Source organism: Trichechus manatus, unplaced genomic scaffold (assembly GCF_000243295.1).
Source record: "Trichechus manatus latirostris isolate Lorelei unplaced genomic scaffold, TriManLat1.0 scaffold00164, whole genome shotgun sequence".
In the NCBI taxonomy this organism is placed as follows: domain Eukaryota; kingdom Metazoa; phylum Chordata; class Mammalia; order Sirenia; family Trichechidae; genus Trichechus; species Trichechus manatus.
In genome coordinates, this window is record NW_004444100.1 from 6,072,248 (window position 1) to 6,088,895 (window position 16,648).

The 16,648-nt window shown below is 36.4% G+C and overlaps 1 protein-coding gene across 1 annotated transcript in view; it reads left to right on the forward strand.

Annotated features, from left to right (window-relative positions):
• The window catches only part of TRHDE (thyrotropin releasing hormone degrading enzyme), a 433,889-nt gene that overhangs the window by 351,563 nt on the left and 65,678 nt on the right, over nt 1-16,648 (forward strand). The window contains exons 11-12 of the mRNA XM_004386459.2: nt 839-972; nt 1,071-1,126. Of these exons, the coding sequence (XP_004386516.2) occupies nt 839-972; nt 1,071-1,126 (190 nt within the window). The remainder of the gene's footprint in view (nt 1-838; nt 973-1,070; nt 1,127-16,648) is intronic.

A 16,648-nucleotide genomic window follows, 5' to 3' on the forward strand; every position in this document is an offset into this window, starting at 1 on the left:
TTTGTGTGTGTGTGTACATACACACACACAGCCAACTTAAAACAGTATGCAACTTCTAGGACACACGAGTTCTGAAAACATCAACAAGATACAAAATCATTATAATTGTGACCTGTGGTTTGACGAAGTCAATAAAGGTAAATTTAAAAAGTGAATGGAGTTTTTACCTGTGCCGTATTTAAAGGAGTTAAATATGTAAGAAGTTATAAGATTGTTTTTACTGGCTTCCTTTAATTGAATTAGCTGGCTAACATAATCAAGTTACTATTTTCCAAAATAATTCCAATAAGCAGAATTTATTATTTTTGTTTCTAATTATATGTAGAAATACAGAGTCTTGAATAAATGAGGTTCCTTTTTCCAGCATTATTGATGATGCTGGAAAGTCTATTATTTATTGTGCTTCCAAGAAAGCAGAAGAAAAAGGCAAGGAACAGCAGTGACTTTCAAATAAATGAGCTCTATTGTTTTTAATGACTTTCTGACTGAATAAAATGAGTAGAATATGTGCCTCAAAACTTTTCCTTTATTTTAGCCATATATGCATATATAATTTAAATATAAACCACATAAACACATCAGTAAATTTTTAGGTTACATTTATGTTGAGAAAAAATTGTATATAGAACAAAAATGTTCATTATAATCAACTAAAGATTTTCTAGCAAATTCTAGATGCAGATGATTGATTTAAACAGAAAATTTCAATTAGATATTTAGGACGGTGTTCTCTTTTCATTATTGTTACTGTTGACATCTGGTATTAAGAAAATATATGCCATTTTAACCCTTAAAATTTTAAATCTATTTTATCCTGAAAAAAAAATGCTGTTTTTAGAGCACCACAGAATAACTTCTTTGGACAAAGGAAACTGGTTGCTGGGGAACATCAATCAAACTGGCTACTTTAGGGTCAACTATGACCTAAGGAATTGGAGATTATTAATTGAACAATTAATAAGGAACCATGAGGTAAACTCTGGATTTTCTCATCAAAGATCTGTTTTGATACGTGAATGCTTGCCATTTTAATTCTAAGTAGTAAAATTTTTTTCTGGTTGACCTCATAGGTTCTCTCTGTCAGTAACCGAGCAGGTTTGATCGACGACGCCTTCAGCCTTGCCAGGTATGTTCTCCTGTGGATCTTCACAATAAAATCTCATACCTAAGACTTCATCTATTAAGCTAAATAGTATATATGTTTTAAAATTAGGAAATCCTTTAAAACAATTTCTGTCTCATGTGCTATTTGTTTTAGGTATGTGTTATAATCAGTGTCCCAAACTCTTGATCAATAGTAGCTGTAGGGTGTTTCTGAATATGGAGAAGATTGATCAATTTCCACTGCAAGTTCAATTGAACACTCCGGAGATTAATAATCTCTTCCCAATTTCATTAATGAACTCTACAAAATGACCATTGTGCTGTATTTCATTCTTGATAGAAAATAACTTGAAACATCAGCAATTTTTTCCCTTAAATGTACTAGTGTATCCTTTTTTAATGTGCTTTTTTCAAATGTAATTCATTTTGAAAAGCTTGTGCTGCAAGACAGAAATAAACATTCTACAGAGTAAAACTGTTCTGGACAAAATACATAGCAATCGCTTAGCAGTAGTTTTGGTAATATTTGTGTTTGTTCATAATTAATTATACTATTAAAATCAGTTATTTCTTTGCATAGTCAATAAATGAAATAATTTGATGAAAACCCAAGTTATTTACTTATTTTGAAACCACTAGAAGATAAACTCATTTCTTTTAATATTTTGTACTGCTTCATGTCTAAGTTTTGATTTTAATAATCTAATTTTACAAGCTACGCATTGTATGTGTTACGCGTGTTAGGTGCCGTCGAGTTGGTTCCGACTCATAGCAAACCTGTGTACAACCAAACGAAACACTTCCTGGTCCTGTGCCATCCTCACAATCATTGCTGTGTTTGAGCCCTTTGTTACAGCCACTGTGTCAAATCCATCTCATCGAGGATCTTCTTCTTTTTTGCTGACCTTCTATATTATCAAGCACGATGTCTCTCTCTAGGGACTGGTTCTTCCTGATAACATGTCCAAAGTACATGAGACAAAGTTTAGTCATCCTTGCTTCTAAGGAGCATTCTGACTGTACTTCTTCCAAGACAGATTTGTTTGTTCTTCTGGGAGTCCGTGGTGTATTAAGTATTCTTCACCAACGCCATAATTCAAAGGCATCAATTCTTCTTCGGTCTTCCTTATTCATTGTCAAGTTGTCACATTCATCTGAGGCGATTGAAAACACCACGGCTTGGGTCAGGCGCACCTTAGCCCTCAAAGTGACATCTTTGCTTTTCAACACTTTAAAGAGGTCTTTTGTAGCAAATTTGCCTAATACAATACATTGTTTAATTTCTTGACTGCTGCTTCCATAGGTGTTGATTGTGGATCCAAGTCAAATGAAATCATTGACAAAGTCAATCTTGTCTCCACTTATCATGACATTGCTTATTGGTTCAGTTGTGAGGATTTTTGTTTTCTTTATGTTGAAGTGTAATCCATACTGAAGGCTGTAGTCTTTGATTTTATCAGTAAGTGGTTCGAGTCTTCTTCGCTTTCAGCAAGCAAGGTTATGTCTTCTGCATATTGCAGGTTGTTAATGAGTCTTCCTCCAATCTTGATGCCATGTTCTTCTACATATAGTCCACTTCCTCAGATTATTTGCTCAGCATACGGATTGAATAAGTATGGTGAAAGGACACAACCCTGACACACACCTTTCCTTATTTTAAGCCACGTAGTATCCCCTTGTTTTGTTGAAACAACTGCCTCACGGTCTATGTACAGGTTCCACATGAGTACAGTTAAGTCTTCTGGAATTCCCATTTTTCCCAGTGTTATACACAATTTGTAATGATTTACACAATCAAATACCTTTGCATAGTCAATAAAACACAGGTAAACATCTTTCTGGTATTCTCTGCTTTTAGCCAAGATCACATCTGATATCAGCAAATGATACCCCTTGTTCCACATTCTCTTCTGAATCTGGCCTGAATCTCTGGCACTTCCCAGTAGGTGTACTGCTACAACCACTTAGGAATTATCTTCAGCAAAATTTTACTTGTGTATGTGATATTAATGATATTGTTTGATAATTTCAGCATTCTGTTGGGTCACCTTTCTTAGGAATGAGAACAAATATGAATCTCTTCCAGTCAGTTGGCCAGGTAACTCTCTTCCACATTTCTTAGCACAGAGAAGTGAGCACTTCCAACATCGTATCCAGGTGTTGAAACATCTCGATTGATATTCCATCAATTCCTGGAGCCTTGCTTTCCACCAATGCCTTCAGGGCAGCATAGAATTCCTCCTTCAGTACCATCAGTTCTTGATTATATACTACCTCCTGAAATGGTTGAACACTGACCAATTCTTTTTGGTGCAGTGACTCCGTGTATTCTTTCCATCTTGTTTTGATGCTTCCTGCATTATTCAGTATTGCAACTTGAGGCTTGAATTTTTTCTTCTGTTCTTTCAGCTTAGGAAATTCCCAGTGTGTTCTTTCTTTTGTTTTTCTAACTCTGGGTCTGTGCACACTTCATTATAATACTACTTTGTGTTCTCAAGCTGCGCTTTGAAGTCTTCTGTTCAGCTCTTTTACTTCATCATTTCTTCCATTCACTTTAGCTACTTTACGTTCAAGAGAAAGTTTCAGAGTCTCTTCTGATATCCATTTTGGTCTTTTCTTTCTTTCTTGTCTTTTTAATGACCTTTTGATTTCTTCATGTATGATGACTTTGATATCATTCCACAGCTTGTCTAGTCTTTGGTCATTAGGGTTCAGTGCATCAAATCTATTCCTGAGATGGTCTCTAAATTCAGATGGGATATACTCAAGGTCGTACATTGGCTCTCGTGGACTTGTTTTAATTTTCTTCAGCTTCAGCTTGAACTTGCATATGAGCAATTGATGGTCTGTTCTGCATTTAGCCACTGGCCTTGTTCTGACTGATATTGAGCTTTCCCATCATCTCTTTCCACAGATGTAGTCGATTTGATTCCTGTGTATTACATCTGGTGAGCTCTGTTTAGTTGCCATTTATGTTGTTGAAAAACGGTATTTGCAATGAAAAAGTTGTTGATCTTGAAAATTCTAGCATGAGATCTCCAGCATCGTTTCTATCACCAAGGCCATATTTTCCAACCACTAATACTTCTTTGTTTCCAACTTTCACATTACCAGTAATTTTCACTGCATCATGATTGCGTGTTTGATCAATTTCAGACTGCAGAAGTTGGTAAAAATCTTCAGTTTTCTCATCTTTGGCCTTAATGTTTGGTGTGTAAATTTGAATAATAGTCATATTAACTGGTCTCCCTTGTAGTAGTATGGATATTGTCCTATCACGGAGCATATTGTTCTTCAGGATAGATCTTGAAATGTTCTTTGTGACAGTGAATGCAATGCCTTTCTTCTTCAATTTGTTAACCACAGATTAGGACATGATAATTCTCTTTACTTAAGTGGCTGTCATTATTCACCCTGTTAGTTCTCCTGTGATAATTGTGTAAAACAGTTAGATTCATCTCATACAATAGGCATTGTCTCATACATGGGGCTTGAAACTTCTTTTAAGATTTGTGTTCTCAATCAAATTTCAATTCTTTTCTGTATATTAAAAAGCATATAATTCCCTGTAGCATTCTAGTCCATCAGAACTAATGAGCTTAAATACTGAAGGGTTGATAATTACTTTGGTATAAGCATAGTCAAAGTTTGGGATCAGGTTATGGAGAATGGCTTTTGTTAAAAAAAAAATAATATACAGGGGAGAACACATAAAGAAGGGTGAAGAAGAACTTTCAGCTGCTGTTCTATTAGAAAATTATCTCTGACATTTGCCTTCCTCATTGTCATTAAAGAAGCCAAGAACCATTATTAATATTGTCTCTTACTTGATGAGTGATGCGGTCAGTGCCTCATTCTGACACCAGGTGAGTAGAGTTTCAAGCACAAAATTTGCCTGCTAACTGAATGGCAAAACTGAGAATAATTTAGCAGCAAGAAATTTCTAATTAAGTTGTACTTATTGAATGTAGTTGTTTAATGAGAACCATAGTTCACTTACAGCAAGGGTAAGTGAGAGCTCTTATGTAACACAGCACCATCTTATTGGACAAAAATTTAGAAATAATAGAAGTGGGGAAGACCTACTGAGATAGCTAAGTTTGGAGATAATGACTAAGAGGTAGTTTTTGGTCAATGCTGTGATATGAAGACTTTGAAGAAAGTATTAGGTATGATGGAAAGATTATATTGACATAGAAGTTTAGAGAATTCAGTAAACCAGTGAGGGAGTATACTTAATATAATATTTCACTGGGAGAGAAGCAAGAAAAGGAAAGGGACATGATAAGAGTATCATAGAAAAGATATGAGAACTAGAAGAAAAGTAATGTCACAAGCTAACAATTATTAAACACTTATAAGGTACCAGGCACAATTCTGTTTTACATGTAATAATTTGTTCAATTCTCCAGACAACCTTATGAGATATGTAGATATATACTATTATTATTCATATTTTATAGATGAGGAAACTGAGGCTCAGAAGGGTCATGTCACTTGTCTAAGTTATACATCTGGTAATTGGAAGGGCAAGGGTCTGGATCCAAGTTGTGGGACCACAGAGCCCATGCTGTTAACAAGAACACTACGCTGCTTTTCAAAAGTAATGTCATTTATTTTAATAAAAGAGCCAGTCAATATAGAAAAATTAAAGGGCTTCAAAAAGAAGTTCATGTGAATCCCTAAAGATTTGGAAAGCTTGTGCGAAAACAAATAAGTAGTGATGTCATGAAGACAGAGGACAGATGAAAATCGAAATGAGCAATTTTTACTCATCTTCATTAAGATATTTTTAAAAAGAATATTTTAACATATTCCTGACTGTCTTAGTTATCTGTTGCTGCTATAACAGAAATACTTCAAGTGAATGGCTTTAAGGGAAATTTATTTCCTCACAGTGAAGTAGGCTAAAGTCCAAATTCAGGGCATCAGCTCCAGGGAAAGGCTTTCTCTCTTTGTTGGCTCTGCAGGAAGGGCCTTCTCATTAATCTTCCCCTGGACCAGGAGCTTCTCCACACAGGAACCCCAGGTCCAAAGGATGCACTCTGCTCCCAGCATTGCTTTCTTGGTGGCATGAGGTCCCCTGTCTCTTGCTCGCTTCTCTCTTTTATGTTCCAAAAGACACTTGCTCAAGACACAGTCCAATCCCATAGATTGAGTCTTGCCTCATGAACACAACTGCTGCCAATACCCCCTCATTAACATCATAGAGGCAGGATTTACAACACATAGGAAAATCACATCAGATGACAGAATGGTGGATAATCACACAATAGCAGGAATCATGGCCCAGACAAATTGATATACACATTTTTGGGGGATACAATTCAATCCATAACACTGACTTTTGCCTTCCTAGCAGAATTTTAGTAGATACACTTTTTTTTTTCCCCAAAAAATTAGATTCCTGTTGACTGAGGCAGACCATTGCTTTCCATTCCAATTTTGGAAGCCTTACAAGTTTGAAATAAACAATTTCATTATCATTTATACAAATTCACCAGGAAAATATGCAAATCTCATTAAATCTATACTTATAGTTTATTTTCCTAATCATGAGATAATTTTCATATTAACATGTGAGTAAAGACATACAAAATCAGATTTATTCTGGCAAATACCTTGTTACTTGGTTGTTGTAGTTGTTAGGTGCCATTGAATTGGTTCTAACTCATAGCGACCGTATGTACAACAGAAAGAAACTACCTAGTCCTGCACCATCCTCTGAATCGTCACATTTGAGCCCATTGTTGCAGCCACTGTGTCAATGCATCTTGCTGAAGCTCTTGTTCTTTTTCAGTGACCATCTACTTTACCAAGCATGATGTCATTCTTCAAGGGCTGGTCTCTCCTGATAACATGTCCAAAGTGCAAGAGATGAAGTCTTGCCATCCTTGCTTCTAAGAAGCATTCTGGCTATACTTCTTCCAGGACAGATTGGTTCGTTCTTTTGGCAGTCCATGGTATATTCAGTATTCTTTGTCAACAGCATATTTCAAAGGCATCAATTCTTCTTTGATCTTCCTTATTCATTGTCTAGCTTACACATGCATACGAGGCGATTCTAAACACCATGACTTATGTCAGACACACCTTAGTCCTTAAAGTGACATCTTTGCTTTTTAACACTTTAAAGAGGTCTTTTGTAGCAGATTTGCCCAGTGCAATGCATTGTTTGATTTCTTGACTGCTGCTTCCATGGGTGTTGATTGTGGATCCAAGTAAAATGAAATCCTTTACTAACCTGGAGATGAGGGCTATTCATATTTCATTGTTTTCTAGTAAATATTCGATAATTTTTCTATTCAATCCATATCAACCTTCTTTCAGTTTCCAGAATACATCATACTCCCTTATCTTCTTTAAAGATAATGAGTAAAACAGTAGCAAATATTTATTAAATTCTCATGTGCCAGGTACTGTGCTGAGGCTGCTTATGAATGATTTCATTCAGTTTTCTCAGTAAACCCATTCAGTGGGGTGGTTATTATAGACATTGTATAGCTGAGGCACCACACTTAAGAAGGGTTAAGTCACTTAGCTAAGGTTGTACAACTCTGAAATGGAGGGTGAGATATAGCCCCAAACAGTGGCACAGCACAGGTCATGCTTCAAGTCAGGGTAACTTTGTCTGTTACTTGAAATTCTTTTCAATCTCCATCCCCATAGTCTGCTTGGGATATAAATATTCATTTTAAAAGAATTATTTCACTGGCACTCCTTCAAAAAAATCGTTATCTGTCCACCCCAGCAAGAGTAATATGTTCTTTAGCATACCCCTTCGAACCCACCAGGTGCTCCTTAAAAGAAATATGTGACAGTTGGCTTCCTGAAAGATTTACAGCCTTGGAACTCTATGGGGCAGTTCTTCTCCATCCTCTAGGGTTTGCCAAGAGTTGGAATTGACTCATTGGCAACAGGTTTGGTTTTGGTTTTTTACAGTCCTGCACTATAGCAGTTGTCACCTTGTAGCACACCATTTACACTTTTCTGGGTCCTTGATGATTGTTGGCTGATCTTGAGGATGGGACTTTGTCTCATCCTTGTATTACTACCTCCTAACCTAACCTAGGAGCCATGGTGGTGCAGTGGTTAAAGAGCTCGACTGCTAACCCAAAGGTCAACAGTTCAAATCCACCAGGTTGGAAACCCTACGGGGAAGTTGTACTCTGGCCTATAAGGTCGCTATGAATTGGAACCAACTCAACGGCAACTGTTTTGGTTTTTTGATTTTTTTAACTTAACCTAGAAGCTCTGATGGTGCAATGGTTAAGAGCCTGGTTGCTAACTGAAAGGTTGGCAGTTCGAACCTACCAGCAGCTCTGCAGGAGAAAGGTGGTAGACTGCTTGCATAAAGATTACAGCCTTGGAAACCCTATGGAGCAGTTCTACTCTGTTCTGTAGGATTGCTATGAGTTGAAATTGACCTGATGACAATGAGTTTTTTTGGTTTGGGTCATCTAACCTATGGTACAATATTGTGCCAGTGTACATTTGTTGCATTAATTAATGATTAATTATTAGTTATTGAAACTATAAACTTCCATGCTACTATTTTTTGTGCAATTAAGTAAACATGCTGTAGGTATTTGTTTATGGTTGTTTTAAAATATATAAGTAACAAGTGAATGCATTCTAATTGTTAAAGATTAAAACAAAACAGATTCAATATGAAAATCTTCTTTCAGTCTTACGCCCTGCCATTGTTTTACCCTCCTCAGAGGTAAAAATATTAATATTGGGTGTGTATATGTTCAGCCATTTTTCTTTGCATTTCCACAGAGTTTAATATTTTTCTGTATGAACATGAATGCATTCTGTTCTCTCATTTATAAAAATAGGTCTGGAGAGTTTTTATTATTGTTTCTAATTTTTCTCTATTATAATCACAACTGCAGTGAGTATTCTTGAACATTCTTTTGTTGTGCATCCGAATATTTTTACAGGAGTTATTACTATAAGTGGGATATTTGGAACAAAAAGTATAAACATTTCTATAAATATTACAAAATGTATTCCAAAAGGTTTTACCAGTTTAACCCTCCATCATCCATGTATGAGACAGTCCAATTCCCTCAAACCTCAAAACTATTACAGTGAATATTATAAATCTTTTAAATTTTTGGCAGTCTGGTAGCAAAAATATTTTTGAAGTTGTTACAGTACTGGTTAAATGGGGTTGTGCATCCTTCCATATATATTTGCCATTTGTTTTTGTTTTTTTCTTCTGTGAAATGTCTCTTGATTAAAAAAGATAAAACCTAATAGAAAATCGGCATAGTTTTTTTTTTCCTACTATATTTCCCTTATTTTGGGTGTTTTTGTATATTAATCCTTTTTGTAGCATACATTTTACAGTATTTTTCTCTCAACACTATGTTAATTCCTTTTTTTTTTTTTAACTTTTTGGTGTATCTCACCATTCAAAAGCTTTCGATTTATATGTAATCAAAAATGTGAAATCATTCCCTTTATGGCTTTCTGGTTCTGCCTTACATAGAAGGCCTTCCCTATCTAAAAATTTAGAAAATATTCCATTTTTTTCTTTAATTGTTGTTTTGTTTTCACATCTAACTTCTCAACTCTTCCTTCTCTAATTTTTATATATGGAATGAAATAGAGATCTGATTTTCTTTAACATTAATAAACTCATAACCAATTATTTTCATTCTATGTATTTTTTAAAAACCTTCCTTTATTCACTGATTTTATATAATATCGTCATCTTAATATGAATGTTTATATTTATAGGGAGTTGTTTTAATTCTGTCCTATTGGTCTATTTGTTTTTTTCTGCTCCAGTGCTATTTTGTTCCATTTAGTTTAACCTTATAGTATGATGTGGTTGACAACATTTTCTCTTATTCTTTTTCAGTACCAATCTTAGAATCAGTCTGGCAAATTCCATTAAAAATTCCTGTTGTGATTATGACTTGGTATGCATTGAATTTATGAATTAATTTGTAGAGAATTAACTTTTTAAAAAAATTTGAGCCCTGCAATTTTATATACATGGGTTCTGGTAATTTCAGAACCTTATAAATTTGGGATATATTAGGGAAACTGTAAATTTAGTATATTAGCCACTGAAAATATAATGACTTATGAAGAAGCAAATTATGAGAACATCCAAAACCTACCTTTTCACATTTTTTTGTTCTGAGTCCTAGTTTCAGGAAAGATAACAGCATTGTTAAAATAACCTTAAAATTTTTGCAAACTGAGTTGCAATAATCTCACTGAATCTGTAAGAAGTCTCCTTATTGGACTTCTTCCAACGTGATTTTTATTAGAAGTTCTTTTGTGTCTTCTGGATGGCTCCCAATGCCTTATTTAAGGTTTTTCTTGCAAAACATTTGTTGATCATTTCTTCACTTGTTGCAAAACACAGTAACATGATGTGTTTGAAAAAGCAACTGAAATTTGAACTGGGCTAGAGGAACAGCTGCTGTTCCTAGTCTGATAGCTGGTTGTTTAAATGTGTAAAATACAACCCGTTCATAAATGAAATTGAGAAGGAATGACTTAGAAACTTTTTCTACAAAATACCTTGGCAGACAGAACTCTGTCCTGGTTTCCCCAGTTTGTAATGGTTAAGACAACAGGATTGCTTTGCCTCAGCTAAACATGGCTATGCAAAAGCCGATTAAGGATCAGTGGATCCCTCAGATATTGCTCAGTGCTTTGCAAATGCCAATTTTAAGGAGGACATGTAGTTCTGGAATTCTGTCTCCAATCTCTATCCTTTTCTTTTTTAAAGTACCATATGATCTCAGTCTAAACGTTTTTTTTCCTTAGTTGTGTTTTCTTATGGAATCATGAGAGTTATTAATAATCATAGAACATTGATCAAACGTATTGTTTATTGTACTCACTGGGCAGGGAGAGAGGATAATTCTTTAGCTGTTTGTGTTAGACTCATCTGGGAGAAGTATCCCTGTATGATTAGGCTTTTAGTTATCTTCTGTTAAGCAACTAGAATGTGTGTGCAAAAGAATTAAAATTAAATATTTACGAAATCCTGAAAGTGATAAAATTGTTAATTGCAAAATAAGATTTATTGTTGGCTATATGCTTCCAGTCTTCTGCCATTGACCAAAAGCTATTGAAATTAATTCTTATCATAGTTATCTTCTCAGCCCTGTAACCAGTGCAGTTTCCATGCTATAGCAAGCACAGGCAAGAACTTCAAGGCCACCCTTGAAAGCTCACAACACTTCTCACAGCTTGGAGGCTGAGGATTCCAATTATCTATTTCTCATAAACTGTAAATGTTCATCTTTAGATATAGAAAAGAGTCACCTTGAAGCCCTTTCATTTTATACCTTTTTGCATGCAATTACTTAAAAATTCATATCCAAAAGCCTCTAAATTAGTTTCAGTTTATGCAACACTTTGCCACAGATAAATGTTAAAAATAGTTTGAGAAGCATTTTTAGGACATTTTACTGAAAAGAACTGGGAGTCTTTAGCGTTCTTTCTGTGATAACCCGGTAAAAACCTAGAATATATTCTTGGATTTTCAAGCTGCGCTGCTGCTGCAGGCATGAGCTGGCTTGCTCTAGGTTAGAGAGTGAGTTAACAAATTCCTCTGAGCTACATTTAGAAATCTATTGAGGGTGGAGTCACAAATGTTGTCCTTGTGATGAGGATTTAGGGGGAGCAGTGATTAAGAACTTGGCTACTATCATGGATTGAATTGTGTCCCCCAAAACTATGTGTGTCAATTTGGCTAGGCCATGATTCCTAGTATTGTGATTGTCCACCATTTTGTCATCTGTTGTGATTTTCCTATTGTAAATCCTATTTCTATGATGTTGATGAGATGGGATTATTGGCAGTTATGGTAATGAGGCAGGACTCAATCTACAAGATTGGATTGTGTCTTGAGCCAATCTCTTTTGTGATATAAAAGAGAGAAGAGAGCAGAGAGATGGATATGTCATACCATCAAGAAAGCAGTACCAGAAGCAGAGCATGTCTTTTGGACCCGAGGTCCCTGCACCTGAAGAGCTTCTAGTCCAGCGGAATATTGATGACAAGGATCTTCCTCTAGAGCCAAGAGAGAGAGAAAGCCTTCTCCTGGAGCTGATGCCCTGAATTTGGACTTCTAGCCTACTAGACTATGAAAGAATAAACTTGTTTGTTAAAGCCATCCAGCTGTATTTCTGTTACAGCAGCACTAGATAACTAAGATAGCTGCTAAACAAAAGGTCAGCAGTTCGAATCCAGAAGCCGTTCCTTGGTAACCCCACTGGGCAGTTCTACTCAATCCTACAGGATTGCTATAAATCAAAATTGACTCGATAGCAACAAGTTTTTGGTTTTGTGGTTTAGTAGTGCAGTGAGAGCCCCAGTTGTGCAGTGGTTAAAGCGTTGGACTGCTAACCTAAACATCAGTGGTTTGAATCCACCAGCTGCTCCATGGGAGAAAGATGTGGCAGTTTGCTTCCATAAATATTTACAGCCTTGGAAACCCTATGGGGCAGTTCTACTACGTCCTATAGGTTTTCTATGAGTCAGAATCAACTTGACGGCAATAGGTTTGATTTTGGATACCCTAGTGGCACAGAGGATGAGCACTCAGCTGCTAAATGAAAGATCAGCAGTTGGAATCCAGCAGCTGCTCCTTCGAAAACCCTAAAGGACAGTTCTACTCTGTTTTATATAGTCACTATGAACTGCTGAAGTAAAGAGGACTTGAAGTGCTTACTGATGAAGATCAAAGACTATAGCCTTCGGTATGGATTACACCTCAACTTAAAGAAAACAAAAATCCTTAAAACTGGACCAGTAAGCCACATCATGATAAACAGAGAAAAGATTGATGTTGTAAAGGATTTCATTTTACTTAGATCCACAATCAACACCCATGGACACAGCAGTCAAGAAATCAGAAGACACATTGCATTGGGCAAATCTGCTGCAAAAGACCTCTTTAAAGTGTTAAAAAGCAAAGATGTCACCTTGAAGACTAAGGTGTGCCTGACTCAAGCCATGATGTTTTCAATTGCCTCATATGCATGCAAAAGCTGGACAATGAATAAGGAAGACCGAAGAAGAATTGACACCTTTGAATTATGATGTTGGTGAAGAATACTGAATATACCATGGACTGCCAGAAAAATAAGCAAATCTGTCTTGGAAGAAGTACAGCGAGAATGCTTCATAGAAGCAAGGATGGTGAAACTTCGTCTCACGTACTCTGAACATGTTATCAGGAGGGATCAGTCCCTTGAGAAGGACATCATGCTTAGTAAAGTAGGGGGTCAGCAAAAAAGAAGAAGACCCTCAATGAAATGGATTGACACTGGCTGCAACAATGGGCTCAAGCATAACAATGATTGTGAGGATGGCGCAGGACTGGGCAGTGTTTTGTTCTGTTGTACACAGTGTCACTATGAGTTGGAACTGACTCAATGGCACCTAACAACAACAAGAATATGAACTGGAAATGATTTGATGGGAACGGGTTTGGTTTTTTTTTTTTTTTTTGTTACCATACCAGGTAGTTCTGAGAAGTGCAGACCTCCCGGGGCATTAAGGGCAGACCTGTGGCTCTTGAGGACAGCAGACTTTCCTGAAGGCTTCTAAATTGTACTGCATTAAATCAAAAGCAAATTTGTAACCTTCGGTGCCAAATTTGTGTTTCAGCTCTGTAGGAGAAAATGTTTTAATATTAATGCTTAATGTCCAAGAGTGCTGAGTAAAAAATAGAAGGGAGATATTTTGACATCATGCTGTAGCTTTGACCCACTTTCATTGCAAACTGCCTGCACTATTGAGTTACAAAAAAGTAGCTGATATTTGTTGATTACACGAGCTATTTTATTTATTTAGTTAGTTATTATAGAATACATATTCTAAATTTCCAAACGCAAGTACAAATTTGTTTGAATAAGTATTTATTTTTATGTTCTTCAGCATCTCACACACTAAAAATAGTTTTATAACTCACATTGTAGTTAGTGCTCTGGTTATATTTAACACGAATTGAGATTCTTTTGATTTTTCTACTTGTTTTGAAATCTAAGCCTAAGATTTAATAGGAGTTTGCTCTAGAATTTCTTTACCAGTACCAGTATCAGTTATCATCGAGTTGATTGCAACTCATGGGAGTCCATGTGTGTCAGAGTAGAACTGTGCTCCATAGGGTTTTCATGCCTGATTTCTCAGAAATAGATCTCCAGGCCTTTGTTCTGAGGCACCTCTGGATGGACTCAAACCACCAACCTTTACGTTAGCAGCCAAGTGTGTTAACCATTTGCACCACTCAGGGACTCCAGACGGTACTTCCCAAAAAATTTGAAGTACATGTTGATGTTGTTAGGTGCTGTTGAGTCAGTTCCAACTCAGCAAATCTACGTACAATAGAAGGGAACACTGCCCGGTCCTGCGGGATCCTCACAATCATTGCTATGTTTGAGTCCATTGTTGCAGCCACTCTGTCAGTCCATCTCATCTAAGGGTCTTCTTCTTTTTGGCTGACCTTCTACCTTACTAAGCATGATGTCCTTCTCCAGCGAATGTTTCTTCCTGATAACATGTCCAGAGTACATGAGATGAAGTCTCGTCATCCACGCTTCCAAGGAGCACTCTGGCTGTACTTCTTCCGAGACAGACGTGTTTGTTCTTTGGTAGGCCATGATATATTCAATATTCTTCACCAACACCATAATACAAATGCATCAATTCTTCTTTGGTCTTCCTTATTCATTGTCCACCTTTAACATACACATGAGGCGATTGAAAATACCATGGGTAGGGTCAGGCGTACCTTAGTCCTTGAAGTGACATCTTTGCTTTTTAACACTTTACAGAGGTCTTTTGCAGCAGATTTGTCCAATGCAATACGTTGTTTGATTTCTTGACTGCTGTGGGCATTGACTGTGGATCCAAGTAAAATGAAATCCTTGACAACTTAACATTTTCTCCATTTATCTTGATGTTGCTTATTGGTCCAGTTGTGAGGATTTTTGTTTTCTTTTTGTTGAGATGTAATCCATACTGAAGGCTATAGTCTTTGATCTCCATCAGTAAGTGCTTCAAGTTGTCTTCACTTTTTGCCAGTAGGGTTGTGTCATTTGCATATCGCAGGTCGTTAATGAGTCTTGCATCCATCCTGATGACACGTTCAAGTACTTACCTGTTCACAAATAATTTAAAAATTATTTAGACAGCACTCTCTCCAAAATGTCCGTTTATACCCCCAACTTTTCTTCAGTAAATTTGTAAGAAGTACTTTTATCACAAACACCTGAATTGTCCTCTAATCTTAGACTGGGATAGTATTATCTCAGTGTTTCTCCTTTCATGAATTTAGTCATCTCTTATGCTACTTTCTAGAAATCATTTGCATATTCAGGTGCCACGCTCCTGCTCCTTACAGTATGATGTGAGAGAGCACCTGCATCAGAATCACCTGTCATGTTTTATTTAAAAATGCATATTCCTGGGACTACCTGGGAATCTGCATTTTAGTAACCACCTCATGGGATTCCAATATTTAGAACAATTTAAGAATCACTGCTTTTGAGGCCCAGAGGGTATTTATGGCAGGAGGTTAGCAGGAAAGTGCTCCTTTGAAGCTGAGAGGCCTTAAATAGGCATCCTTAACAGCAATAAATCTGGCCTCCTATGGGTTCTAGAGTCATGAGCTGGTCATTCAACAATCAGGATATCAGGAAATCAGGTATAAGTATTTGAAAACATTTTTGTTCTTATTTAATATGTTATCATTTCAGCTATTCCATCTGATAGCTATAAATAAAGCTCATAATCTGAGTGTCTCAGAAATTTCTCTAGCATTAAAAGATACTGGAAGTTCTCAAATAATTAGGAGACACCTTTATGTTTAAATGGCATATATCCACCATGCATCTATTTCTAAGGTGTTCACTAGGTGCCCTGATGAAAGACATGCAGCATTTTCTTGCAGACTAACCTGCCTTTTAAAGCTGGAATAATCTACAAATCTGTTCATAATGTAAGTAGGCAGTGCCACTCTAACCACCTGGGGTGTTAACTTAGAGAAAGGGGCATCTTTAGGGTTTTTTTTTTTGGTCATTCTGTGAGGTACTTTGAGGGCATCAGGAACTTTGAAAGATGGAGGAAAGGAAAAACAAAAACTTAAGTAAATAGATCCTTTCAGCAAGGAATAATTGATAAGAACAAGGGTGAGAGGAGTTAATTTTGATCATTCTAAACTCCACAATTTCAACGCAATTTGTTAGTCTCCTCAGGAGCTGGTCAAAGCTCTACTAAGAATGGATTGGACTCATTTCTGATCTTTTGTAACTGCACGCTGATGGCAAAGCTTGGTTCCTTTTGATATCCACCCAGAGGCATAGCCACTATGTTCTGTTTGTTTCCTTGGACTTCCTGGAGATTGAGTGTGATCCTAAATGCTATCTAATCCACATACCATATACACTTCTCCTTACTGCTTTTATTCAGTGTGGATTCACATCATATTTTAAAATTATATAAACCTTTTTCATAATACTTCCTTGAAATGAATGTGAAGTAATCCTCTCTTCCAGAT